The following is a 13,220-nucleotide window of genomic DNA, read 5'->3' on the forward strand; positions in this document are numbered from 1 at the left end:
GGTCTGATTAATTCTGATGTAAGTGATTCCCCTTAGAAAGCTCAAGATGGTTTACTTTAAGAAGTGTCTGTCAGCAACTAAGTATGGGCTTCTTTTCCGTTCAGTATATATTAATATAACAGTACAAACTGCTTCGTAATGCAAAGTGTCAGACCTGTCAGATCTCTTTATTTTTATTAATAAATCAAATTCAATCTGGCTCCACGCCACCACTCCCCAGCACTGAAACATCTAACATTGGACATTTTCATCTCACCCTTCTTTTAGGTTAAAAATGACAAGGCCGAGGGCTCCAGCCAAAGCCACGGGGGCTGCCTTCATTCTGCAGCCACCCACCGGGTCGCCCCCGGGCACTGCAACCACACTGGGCTGTGGAGCTGCACCTGCAGGTTCCTTGTCCACCCGCCAAGGACACCCTCCTATGGCTCCAAGGCCAGGGCGCTCAGTGCCCAGCCTCCATGGGTACCACGCAGCCACCTTGCATTTGAGATTCTCTCAGTTCAGGCATTGTGGGTGGAAGCTGCACTCAGATCTCCACCTCTCTCAAAACCCACCACTCTATTTCCTCTCCAAGGGTTGCAGCGTCCCAGTTGGTCCTCTGCCCTCCCACCCTCAAGAGCCCGGTGCCTCTATCTGCTCCCCTAGGGAGCATCCTCTTTAACATTCATTAATAGGATAAATGGGCTTTCCTGGTGGCTCAAATGGTAAAGAATCTTCCTGCAATGTGGGAGACCCAGATTCGATCCTTGGGTCAGGAAGATCCCATGGAGAAGGAAATGGCTACCCATTCCGCTATTCTTGCCTGGAGAATCCCATGGATATATGCCCCCTTACTCCTCTCAGAGGAATCTAGCACAGGAAAAGTGAAAGCGTTAGTCACTCACTCATGTCTGAATCTTTGAGACCCCATGGACTGTAGCCTGCCAGGGTCCTCTCTCCATGGAATTCTCTAGGTATGAATACTGGACTGGGTTGCCATTCCCTTCGCCAGAGGATCTTCCTGACCCAGGGGTTGAACCTGGGTCTCCTGCATTGCAGGTGGATTCTTTACCATCTGAGCTACCAGGGAGGAAGACATCAAAACCTTATATAGGATAGTCGTAAATTAAAACCCATTTATAACTAAAAGGAGTATAAATATTTTTTGTTAGATTGGAGGAATGGAGAATTTAACATGTGAGCCATTATTATATGTCAGATAAGTGCCCAACATTTTGTTTGTATTATTTAAGTAAATCCTCGTAACAACAACAACAACAACAAATACCTCCCCACTACTTTTCCCTGAAGACAAAACCAAAGATTACCAGCAGGAACATCTGGTGATCGCCCAATCCTTTTTCTCAACCAGATGCACACTAGCTCAGTGGCTTAATCACATTACTATCTGATGCTTGTTCAGATTATCCCCAATAAGCGTTTTAATATAATAAGGTCCGGCTGAAATAAACATCATCGCTTCAGCGCCTGCTCTAGGCCACTCCTGGAGCCGAGCTTGCCCAAGGCTACTTGGAGAAAACTCCTAAGGGCTGGTCGCGCCCACTGTGTTGGAGGAAAGCAGCTCCATGGAGTTTAGGGACCCTCGGGGGAGGGTGCTGATCTCGGATCTCAGATGAGGCTCTAACATCAGGCTCCGCGTGTGTGTGTCTTATTACAGATGGGGCTCCCGAAGGGCTTCTCTAGCCAACGGACACGCCTATCTGCCGTCCTCAACATGCTATCACTCAGCCTCTCCACAGCATCCCTGCTCAGCAACTACTGGTTTGTGGGCACACAGAAGGTGCCCAAGCCCCTGTGCGGGAAAGGTCTACCAGCCAAGTGCTTTGACGTGCCGGTGCCCCTGGATGGGGGCGGCACCAACGCATCTTCCCCGGAGGTGGTGCACTACAGTTGGGAGACCGGGGATGATCGGTTCACCTTCCATGCCTTCCGGAGCGGCATGTGGCTATCCTGTGCGGAGATCATGGAAGAACCAGGTAGCTGCCTCGCCCCCAGCTGCCTGATTTCTTGTCCTCCCTCACAGAGGGAAGTGGCCCTCCCTCGTTCACACCTGCAGGGCTCACCCCTAGCCTCAGCATCTCCCCCCTCTCCATTGTATCCCTTCCACATCAAACTCCTTTGTCATAAGGTCGAAATTCCATCCATCGGGCATTTCACCTCCAGACAGTCGCTGGTTTCAAACAGCATCCCCCTTCAACAGTCTCATGCAGACTTTGAAGGTTATGAGACTTCCCATTCCTGCCAGCTAGAGTTGCCATTTAGAGACAAAACAAGGAGACTGTCGTAGAAAAAGCCTGGGCTCTGACCAGCTGTAACCTTACAGGAACAACTTCACTCCTACAGGCATTGATTTTCTCATTTTTGAGATGCAGGCATCAGAGTAGATGGCCCTTAAAGCATCCTAGAAGCATGTTCTCATTCTAAGTGTTATTGTTGCCACTGAAAAGGCAGGGCAAGTGAAGCCCAGGGAGGATAAATACATCGTGGAAGTTCTCCCCAGAGGAGCCGCAGACAGACCCTCTCAGGTCTCAGGTCGCGGGGCGTACACTCTCAAAGCAGGCGCTATGCCAGCATGTTAGGTGGGGGCTTGTCCTTGGGCGAATAGCAGAGAACACTCCCTCATCCCTGCTCAAAGCTTACAAAGACCCCCTTTGGTGAAATTTTCCTAAAGCCCAGAACTGTGTACAATTTGCAGTCTACAGCTTCTCCCAGGTTGGGCTAAGGCGAAAAGGAAATGGGAAAGGATTATAAACTCTTGGGTATATCCATTTATTTTTACATTTTTAATTTATTTATTTTAATTGGAAGATAATTACTTTACAATATTGTGATGGCTTTGGCCATACATCAATATGAATCAGTCACAGGCATACATGTGTCCCCCCATCCTGAAGCCCCCACCTTCCTCCTCACCCCATCCCTCCAGGTTGTCACAGTGTTGGCTTTGGGTGCCCTGCATCATATGTCAAACTCCCACTAGCTATCTATTTTACATGTGGTAATTTGTACGTTCCCACATACATGTAAAGTACAGACTTTTGGACTCAGTGGGAGAAGGAGGGGGTGAGATGATTTGAGAGAATTCCATTTATATTTATTATTGTGCCATTTAGCACTGCTGTGACTCCAGTCCGGGAAACAATTTAGAGCCACTCAAGCCAGCAGCAGGAGCAGAAGGAGCTGGTGAACCAACGCTGGAAACACCCCCTGGGTGACTCGGGGAGTGTCCTCTTCATCATCAGGACTTGAGGCAGAAATTAATCTTGGATGGCTCTGGCCTATTTTGTTCATCTATCCTTGCATCCTTCCCTGCTGCCAAAGAGACATTTATGGCCTGCCTCCCATGTGCTGGGCAGGCCCCCAGGATGCAATTAGGAAAAGCCTGTGTCCCTCAACCAGGGCAGTACCTCACCACCTTGTACCTTGTCTATTTCAGGGGAGAGGTGCCGAAGTTTCCTTGAACTCACACCACCAACCGAGAGAGGTGAGAAAGGACTACTGGAATTTGCCACGTTGCAAGGCCCACGTCACCCCACTCTCAGATTTGGAGGGAAGCGGTTGATGGAGAAGGCTTCCCTCTCCCACCCTCCCTTGGGGCTTGTGGCAAGTATGTGGGTTTGATGATAAATTTAGTTACCATTGAGTTGGGCCTCTGGGGATCTAAACTGTACTGTGATCTCCTGCTTTTCTTTTCTTCTGAGTCTCACAGGGTGACACTAACTCCCACTAGGCTGATTCAAACTCCCACCTGGCTGACACTCATTCCCAGGCAGGAACACAAAAAATCATCAGCAGGGACAAATAAAGTTCCCAAACAGAAATCTACCAACAGCTCTAACCTACTCCTGTTGCCAAGTAACCATGTAGAAAGCTTGAATTTTTCCTTTTCCAATGTTTTTTTTTTTTTTTTTTTTTTTGCATTTCAGTAACTTTATTGAAATGTATATATCCCTTAGTACCAAAACATAATGATAGTTGGTTAGGTTACCTCTACCAATGCAAAATTAACACTGATGTAATACATTTTTTTGTAACATAGAAAGGAAGGAGTCAAGGCCTGAGGGGAGGAAGAAGAGAAACAAAATAGATGGTTCCAGAATTAAAATTTTTTAAGAAAAGAAACAGAAATAAGTAGCAAAAGTTACATCCCTAAAAGATTTGGTGGAAATTGGATGATTTCTTCTCCAGTCTCCCTAAGAGTATTTACACTGAGTTAAGCATGGTTGTGTATGGGATACTGCGTAGAGTGAGAGCTGATAGCCAAGAGCCCCCTGGTCAAGGACTGTCGCAGCTGCTTTCAACTCTGTCTTCTCCTCTGGTGCTAATGAGGCTCTCCACTTCTCATGGGCAGCATTTGTTCACCGCTCGTTCAGTTATTTAATTGTCAGGGTGAGGGTTCTTCTTCCTCTGGTTTCTGACAGAGATCCTCTGGTTATCACTGGGAGCCCAGTTTGCCTACATTGGACTTGAACTCATCAGTTTCATCCTGCTACTGACGGACTTGCTGTTCACGGGGAACCCTGGCTGCAGCCTCAAGCTGAGCGCCTTTGCTGCCATCTCCTCTGTCTTGTCGGGTGAGCAGGGTCTCAGGAGCTACGGAGGGGGTGGGTGTCCCCTGTTGCCTTTGAAGCCTAGCCGGCAGCTGGAATCTCTGTCCTAAGGGAAGGAAGGAGCCCCGAAGAAAGCTAAAGAATGGAGCCAGGAGATACAGCACAGGCGTCTTTATTTTTTTTTAATTTTATTTTTAAACTTTACAATATTGTATTGGTTTTGCCAAATATCGAAATGAGTCTGCCACAGGTAAACATGTGTTGCCCATCCTGAACCCTCCTCCCTCCTCCCTCCCCATACCATCCCTCTGGGTCGTCCCAGTGTACCAGCCCCAAGCATCCAGTATCGTGCATCGAACCTGGACTGGCGACTCATTTCATACATGATAGTATACATGTTTCAATGCCATTCTCCCAAATCTTCCCACCCTCTCCCTCTCCCACAGTCCACAAGACTGTTCTATACATCAGTGTCTCTTTTGCTGTCTCGTATACAGGGTTACTGTTAACCATCTTTCTAAATTCCATATATATGTGTTAGTATACTGTATTGGTGTTTTTCTTTCTGGCTTACTTCACTCTGTATAACAGGCTCCAGTTTCATCCATCTCATTAGAACTGATTCAAATGAATTCTTTTTAATGGCTGAGTAATACTCCATTGTGTATATGTACCATAGCTTTCTTATCCATTCATCTGCTGATGGACATCTAGGTTGCTTCCATGTCCTGGCTATTATAAACAGTGCTGCGATGAACATTGCGGTACACGTGTCCCTTTCCCTTCTGGTTTCCCCAGTGTGTATGCCCAGCAGTTAAACCGAAACAGCATGCAAAATGCTAGATTATGTCATTACGTACTTTGCAAAATGATTTCTCTCTGGGTTCTTTCTACTTGCAAGTTTTCTCATTATGTACAATACGGTTTGGTTTATTACTTCTGAGTCGTGACATGCATACAGCTTTGCCGGACTCTGTTGGATCAAGTAAGAGATGCCTGTAAATCAGTGGTCCCCAAGCTTTTTGGCACCAGGGACCATTTTTTATGGAAGACAATTTTTCTGCAGACTGGGGGCAGGGGATGGTTTGGGGATGATTCAAGCGCATTACATTTATTGTGCGCTTTGTTTCTTTTATTATTATATCAGATCCACCTCAGATCATCCAGCATTAGACCCCAGAGGTTGGAGCCCCTAGTGCAGATGATGAAGGAGAGGGTTCATGTTGGGGATGCAGATGGGAAAGACCTAAAAGGGAGGAGAGCCCAGCGTGCAGCATTGACTAGAAATGTTCCCATAGCTCAAAACCGAACATCTGGGGAACCAACAGTAAACATGCCTTCAAGGAGGAGCCCCCAGCGCAGGGTAGCCCTGATGCCAGATAGGGAATATGATTTGCTCCCAAATCGTAGTCCCTATAGGTAGATGGCAGTGCCAGCCTTTCTCTAAGGGTGCTGCCTCCCTGTTTCTTTTGCAGGCCTTCTGGGGATGGTGGGCCATATGATGTACTCACAGGTTTTCCAGGCAACGGCCAACTTGGGTCCAGAAGACTGGAGGCCACACGCTTGGAACTATGGCTGGGCTTTCTAGTAAGTGCTTATCACCTCCGCCACCTTTCTCTTCTTCCCCGGTCCACCTCCATTTAATGGCAGCCCTCAGCTAGGCACTTGCTCTCTGTCCTCCTTCCTTCTCTCCATCCCTCATCCCAGACACCTGTCAATCATCCAGAGGGCTGGACCAGCAGGCCATACCCATTCTCTCCCCACCTTCCAAGGAGAGGTACAGAGTGGATTCCTCCGGCTTATTTTTCGTGAGGACGTTGTCAAGTTTTTCTGCTGATAAAGCTGTTAAGAAGTGCTTCTACACCTGACATGTAGGACGTCCTAGGGAAATGAGACTGATTTTGCATGGTTTATGGAAATGAGGCTCTACATTTTATATATTCTGTGGCCCACAAAGTTCATTCAGATTTTTCCATAAAAGCTTACAGAGAACCCTGAACAAACTTTTTGGCCAACCCAATATTTTATGATTCAAAATACTTGGGAGACAGAGAAATGAAGAAATAGCCTTGAAATCTGGATTCCATTTCTGTGAATGGCTGCCCACTCTCCTCCTATAATGAATAAGTTCATCCTGTCTCCATTCTTATTCCACCAAACTGTGTTAGAAATGAAACAGTCTCCCCGTAACCCTTAAAGAACTAAGGGCTCAGTTAGTTTGCTGCTGCTGCTGCTAAGTCACCTCAGTCGTGTTTGATTCTGTGCGACCCCATAGACGGCAGCCCACCAGGCTCCCCCGTCCCTGGGATTCTCCAGGCAAGAACACTGGAGTGGGTTGCCATTTCCTTCTCCAATGCATGAAAGTGAAAAGTGAAAGTGAAGTCGCTCAGTTGTGTCCGACTCTTAGCGACCCCATGGACTGCAGCCTACCAGGCTCCTCCATCCGTGGGATTTTCCAGGCAAGAGTACTGGAGTGGGGTGCCATCGCCTTCTCCTCAGTTAGTTTAGACTTATCTTATTATAAAGAAGGAAGCAGAGACCATGATGAAACACATACATTCAAGGGTAACATCCCCTTTATGTGGGTTTCTTACCTTCTCCCTTGAGGGACACTCTCCATTCACTACACAGATGCCGACTTAGGTCTTTATGAACCATCTGGGCTGAGTGCTAAGCATTTACCAGTGCTGGAAAGACAGTGCCAGGCTTGAGTTTCTGTGCCGAAGAGGCACATGGAAGCCTATACCTGTCTGTCACAGGATCCCATCCCCTTTCCTCATGGTATAAATGGGCTATTGGATTCGGGGGTCTCTGATCTTTCCATCAGCCACCCTACCACAGTTTAGCTCATCTCCAGACTCATCATTTCTCAGCTGTTGTCCATTTTTTGAGCCATTCTTGGCATTTCAACTGCAGGGCTCAGACTTCAAAACTCCCACCAAAGCATCTTAGTCCGTCACAGGCAGCAGAGGGGAACGCACAGCAGCGGCACGTGGCCTTCCACTGTCACAGCCTCGTGAAATCCACCCCCCAACAACACCCCCCCAACTCCTGGTGTCCTGGGCTTCCCACGATGGTGAGGCACTTAGGGGTTTGACTTTCCTGGTTCTTAGGAGTGTGTTTGATATGGTTCCCTGGTGTCTTTTTCTCTTTGTTGAATCCATCCAGCTTCTGTTCCATCTTTTACAAATTTCTCTGGGCTAAGAACCACACTGTTTGCACTGTAGGCCTTGTTTCCACTAGAGAAGTCTATACTAATGCCTCTGGATGTGTACTCAGGGCTTCCTGAATGCCTCCCCGAGGCTCAACTCTGGAGACCCTACGACAGCTAGGCTGAAAACCAAGGAAGACGGAAGAGGTATCTGAGTGCAGGAAAATCTTTGGCAGGAAATATGTGTGTGTCAGGCTTCCCTGGTGGCTCAGAGGGTAAAGAATCTGCCTGCAATACAGGAGACCCAGGTTCAATCTCCGGGTCAAGAAGATTCCCCTAGAGAAGGGAATAGCCGGCTACCCACTCCAGTAGACTGGCAGACTATAGTCCATGGGGTTGGACACGACTGAGTGACTCACACACACACACACGTCAGGGAAAGGTAAGAGGTAGTGCGTTGGGCTGCGTGTACTGTGTCAGATGAGCTACAGGTCTGTGGAATTGTTGAGATTATATGAGGGTAACTGCAGCTTGGGAAACTGCAGTAGTCCAAAAAATTGTGTGTGGCGGGGCAGGAGTGAGTGTGTGTATGTGTGTGTGTATACACATATACACAGAGCTTCCCTGGTGGCTCAGATGGTAAAGAATCTGCCTGTCAATACAGGAGATGCAAGTTTGATCGCTAAGTGGGGAAGATCCTCTGGAGGAGGGAAATGGCAACCCACTCCAGTATTCTTGCCTTGAAAATCCCATGGACAGAGGACCCTGGCAGGTTATAGTTCATGGGATTGAAAAAGAGACAGACACAACTTAGTGACTAAACAACAACACACACAAACATACACACGTATAAAATAGGCCACCAGGTATGAAAGAACACAGCACTTACAACGAATCAGTGCAGTGAAAATGAATGTTAAACTCCTGACTTTAACCCCATATGAATCATGGTTTTTTACTACAAAACATTCAGAACTTACCCTAGGACAGACCAAATTCAGACCTCTGCTCTTTATCTATATGTGAAAGGTGACACCCTCATGTTCCTAAATCCCTAAGAGGCATCCCCTAGTTGACTAGTAGGAAGGGACCTTGATATTTTTCTTTCAAACCCGTGAGAAAGCATCTTAATTTCCCATTTTGTGTGTGTGTGTCCCTAGCACGGCCTGGGTCTCCTTTACCTGTTGCATGGCATCGGCGGTCACCACCTTCAACACCTACACCCGGCTGGTGCTGGAGTTCAAGTGCAGGCACAGCAAGAGCTTCCGAGGAGCCCCAGGCTGCCAACCACATCACCACCAGTGCTTCCTGCAGCAACTGGCGTGCACAGCCCACCCGGGGGGCCCCGTGACCAGCTACCCCCAGTTCCACTGTCAGCCCATCCGCTCCATCTCCGAAGGGGTAGACTTCTACTCAGAACTACATGACAAGGAACTTCAACAAGGCACCAGCCAGGAGCCTGAGACCAAAGCAGCTAGCTCATCTGTAGAAGAGTGTTAGGAGTTAGGGGGTTTGGAGAGCAGACCGAAGCCCCACCTTACACGTTGCTCTGTGACCAACACGTGCTCAAGCCACAGTCTGTTTCCTGAGTGTGACTTTCGGAGGTTAAGAACAAGGGTATTGAAAGTCTAAGTCCAAGGGCTGCATGTCCAGGTGCCCAGCGCCCTGGCTCCCTTTTCCAAAACAGCTCAGTCTCACTGCCCCCACTCCACCGCCCCCCACCCCACATCTCACTCATTCAGAAGTTCTTCTCAATTCGATTGTTCATTATGTGCTGGGTTCTGGGAGATAAAAAAAGGAGTAAAATAGAGATCCTGCCCTTTAGGGGCAATCAGGCTGGTCAGGAGAACAGAGATGGGTGGTTGATAGGGCTCAGCTCAGCCGTGGCGCACTTGACTTTAAAGCCACACACGGGGAGGCAGTACTAGGAGCTATGCCGTGTAGAGCGGGTGCCTGCCACAGCGTCCTGCACCCATTGGTAGGGACCACATCACACCATGTTAATTACTATGTTAATTACACATTATCCTTGGAGAGACCAGGAGAGCAGGACACGTGAGAAGGCTCCCACAGCCTGCAGGGACAGGCCACCCCCAAAACAGTCCCCCTGAAGTCCCCTGGTGGCCTAATGCTTAGGATGCCAGGCTTTCAGTGCCATGGCCTAGGTTCAGTCTCTGGTCAGGGAACTGAGATATCCAACAAGCAGTGGGTGCAGCAAAACAAAAACAAAAATCCAGCCCACCGAGACCATGAGGACAGGACAGCGGTTCTCCAGTGGAGAAACCAAGGGACGCTTCCCCAGAGATCAGGCTGCAGCTGACACTCCTCTCTGAGCCTCCGGCTCACATCCACCGCCTCGCCCCTTCCCTCTTCCATCAAGGAGAACACACCATCCTTGATGGCTGGAAAAAATGTGAGCGGCACACACGTATGCTCCTATACACTGTTTATTTGTTCTGTAACAATTCACATTTTAAATAGTGCTTCCTGACAACGTACCAGCCGGCTCTCCTTAAACACGGGTACTAAGGATGGCCATTCACATTTGAAGGGGCGGGGGTGGGGAGGGGAAGCCACTGGACCACACGAGGAAAGGTGGCAGAGACCCTCTGGAAGGGGGATGGTGGGGAAGATGTTATCTAGGGTGGAGGGTTCATAAGGGATGTAAAAAGGAGGTGCTGGGAGAAGGAACAGCCTTGTGTTCTCAGAAGTCAGTACCATTTCTAAGTAGTGGTTGATGGGCTCTGCTGGCACCCCAAGTGGAGCTCAGGGGAGGAGAGGAGCCCTTCCTGTCTTAGACGTCTGGTCAGGGGGTTGCCTGAGAAGAGAGGGAAGTTCAGGGACATGTTTGACAACAGCCCAGCACCCACACCGGTCAGATGAAGCTTCCTCGATCTTTATCCACTATGTACACCCCACTGTACTGGCTGCAAGAGAAAGAGGAAACCTGTGTCCTGCTGTTTTAGCCAGAGAGAGATTCAAAATGATCAGGGTCAAAACAGTCTATGTTAAGTTGTTTTGCAAACACACCGCAAAGAATTTAGGGACTTTTTTTCCCCTGACTGCTACTGATGTGTTTCTGGGACACGCCCAACATAAATACAGTCTTCTGCCCTCAACAGTCCCTCTCAAACCAGATCCTCAGTAAACAACTCTGCATTTGACTCTTGCCTAAAGTGGGTGGCTTCCCAGTAAGCCTTCATGGGGCAGGGCACCAGGTGGCCCAGCCCCGGGCCATAGGATGGCCACTCAGGCTTTAGGTATTCAGCTGACTGAATTAGTCCTTAGGATTCTCTCCTAGACCAAACTTGATCCTACACCCTTCTAGCCAGGCAGATTCAAACCCTAGAAGTGAATCTGGAATCAATCCCATGCTCCTGGATGTCTTCTAATTGTTCCCCTAAGTTTACAATAAGCTGGACCCACACATGCCTTTCAAGGTAGAACCAAATTTGCTTTCAGGGACTTAAGGCAGAGGGGATGAGAGGGCAGAAACCTGGTTAAAAGACCAGTCTACAGGCTGGGCACCATGGTGGCTTAGAGCTCTGGCTACCAACTTCTGTTAGGTCACAATGCCTACCAGTGGGCAATTCAGACATATCCCTTTAAATCTGGCATCCCAATTTTCTGTAATCTCTAAAGTCGAGTAATCTATTAACACAAGCTAAAAAGACACAGGTTTAAGTCACGAGAGAACCTGAGTGTACTCAGGGATGACTTATCAAAATTATTCCAGAACAAAAGTGGCTCTCCTCCGGCTCATGTGGGACTCCCTGCTGTATGAACAATGGTCTAGACGTTTAACAGAGAACCTGATAAAGTAACGTATTCATACAGAAGGAGGAAGAGTAAGCGCTAGAGATAACTCTAAAGAATTTCACCACTTATAAAAGCTATAGTATTTACAGAGACATTTTCTCAAAATACTCTGCTTCAAGGGCTCTGCAAGGAGGAGGAGTGTACACGGCAGAGTGGTTGCATGCTGGGCTCAAGGAGCCAGAGTCAAAGTCCAGAAGCAGCTTGGCTCTCGTGCAAGCAGAGCAGAAATTTCCCTGAATAAAAGAGCAGAAAGGAAGATGCCCAGGAGGAGAAGATGCTGAGGAAGCAGAGTGGAGATGAAGGGGGCTGAGGCTGCCTGCCTCAGTCGTTCCTGACTTGAGTTTTCCTCTAAGCTGAGGATGGCATACACATAAGCACATCTGAAGTAAACATGATAACAATGACCATGACTGGCAGAACAATATCAACTGAGACGTAACCTCTGGGCCTTGATGGTGGAGGGGGTGGGGGGAAGGGGAGGGGGTATTTAAACCACTTTTGCTCCCCTTCCGATAGTCAGAATGGGAGAAAATTATTGCAAACAAAGCAACTGACAAAGGATTAATCTCCAAAATCTATAAGCAGCTCACACAGCTCAACAGCACAAAAACAACCCAATCAAAAAACGGGTAGAAGACCCAAACAGACATTTCTTCAAAGAAGATATGTTATTGTTGTTCAGTTGCTAAGTCGTGTCTGACTCTCTGCAATCCCATGGATTACAGCACACCAGTCTTCTCTGTCCTCCACTATCTCCTTGCTCAAATTCATGTCCATTGAGTCGGTGATGCTATCTAACCATCTCATCCTTTGCCGTCCCCTTCTCCTTTTGCCTTCAGTCTTTCCCAGGAAGAAGACATACAGATGGCCAATAAACACGTGAAAAGATGCTCAACAACCTCTGAGCCACTGGGGAAGCCCTCACTCATTATTAGAGAAATGCAAACCAAAACTACAATGAGGTATCACCTCACACCAATCAGGGTTAATTGTTATGGTCACTACATCTAGAGAGAAGGAATATGTGAGGAGACAAGATAGGAAGCGTAAGACGAGGAAGAAATGAGAATTCTGGCTGGCTCGTGCTACCCCCACGTCAGTCTTTCTTGCTGCTGCCAAGGTCAGGGGGCAGGCGAGGTACCAGCCAGGGGAGAATAGGGGAGAGAGGCTGAGGGGCCCTCCAAGTCAGAGGTCGGCGACCTGTCTCAAGAGGACCCAAACCAACAAGATGTGTTTCAGACGGATGAAAACCTGGGTCCCTGGGAGCTTAGGATGTGCGTATCTAGAGAAGACTTCATCACCACACGAACACACAAATGCACGCTCAGGGCGTTAGGCACAGCAAAACGTTCCAGGAAGAACTTCCCTGGAATTTCCCAGCCAGGGTTCATAAATTAGACATACAAAAAATAAAACAGTAAGATTCACAGTTCCCAACTATCCACACAGAGTGCCTAGGAGAAGGGGTTAATCCAGGGGTCGGGCACGCAGGTAAGACACCCCAGCCGAACAGGTGGTGCTGTTACCAAAGAACTCCAAGTGCCTTTCCAAGTGCCTGGCGATGGTCACGCAGAGGAGGTGGAAAGGGGTGACAGAAGTCCTCCTCTCCAAAGAATTATGTTTACACCCGCTGGGGAGGGACAGTGACACTCCGTTCACTTCTTCTGGAACTGCAGAGTCCAGCAGCCTAGATCTAGGGA

General features: G+C 48.2%; 2 protein-coding genes across 5 annotated transcripts in view; one reads left to right on the forward strand and one right to left on the reverse strand.

The window, feature by feature from the left end:
- Positions 1 to 1,645: 1,645 nt before the first annotated feature.
- GSG1 (germ cell associated 1) lies at positions 1,646 to 9,277 on the forward strand. Its single transcript, XM_086401944.1, has 5 exons — positions 1,646 to 1,976; positions 3,437 to 3,607; positions 4,422 to 4,604; positions 6,026 to 6,137; positions 8,862 to 9,277. The coding sequence occupies exons 1-5, from the start codon at positions 1,658 to 1,660 to the stop codon at positions 9,199 to 9,201; spliced, it is 1,125 nt and encodes a 374-aa protein (XP_086258070.1). The 5' UTR covers positions 1,646 to 1,657; the 3' UTR covers positions 9,202 to 9,277.
- Positions 9,278 to 10,132: 855 nt separating this feature from the next.
- FAM234B (family with sequence similarity 234 member B) overlaps positions 10,133 to 13,220 on the reverse strand; it is a 40,284-nt gene continuing 37,196 nt past the window's right edge. For 2 of the 4 annotated variants that reach the window (XR_015164237.1, XR_015164238.1), the window contains 2 exons: positions 13,047 to 13,213; positions 10,133 to 10,519 (listed from right to left, as the gene is read on the reverse strand). Coding sequence is in view for 2 of the 4 variants with exons in the window: in XM_086401940.1 (XP_086258066.1) it covers positions 10,508 to 10,519 (12 nt within the window). In the remaining 2 variants the exon portion in view is untranslated. Of the gene's footprint in view, positions 13,214 to 13,220 lie in introns of all 4 variants that reach the window. The other 2 variants (XM_086401940.1, XM_086401941.1) reach the window with 2 other exon arrangements.

The sequence above is a fragment of the Bos grunniens genome, chromosome 5, assembly GCF_055505025.1.
Source record: "Bos grunniens cultivar Pamir isolate PY7600 chromosome 5, Bosgru_T2T1.0, whole genome shotgun sequence".
Classification (NCBI taxonomy): Eukaryota; Metazoa; Chordata; class Mammalia; order Artiodactyla; family Bovidae; genus Bos; species Bos grunniens.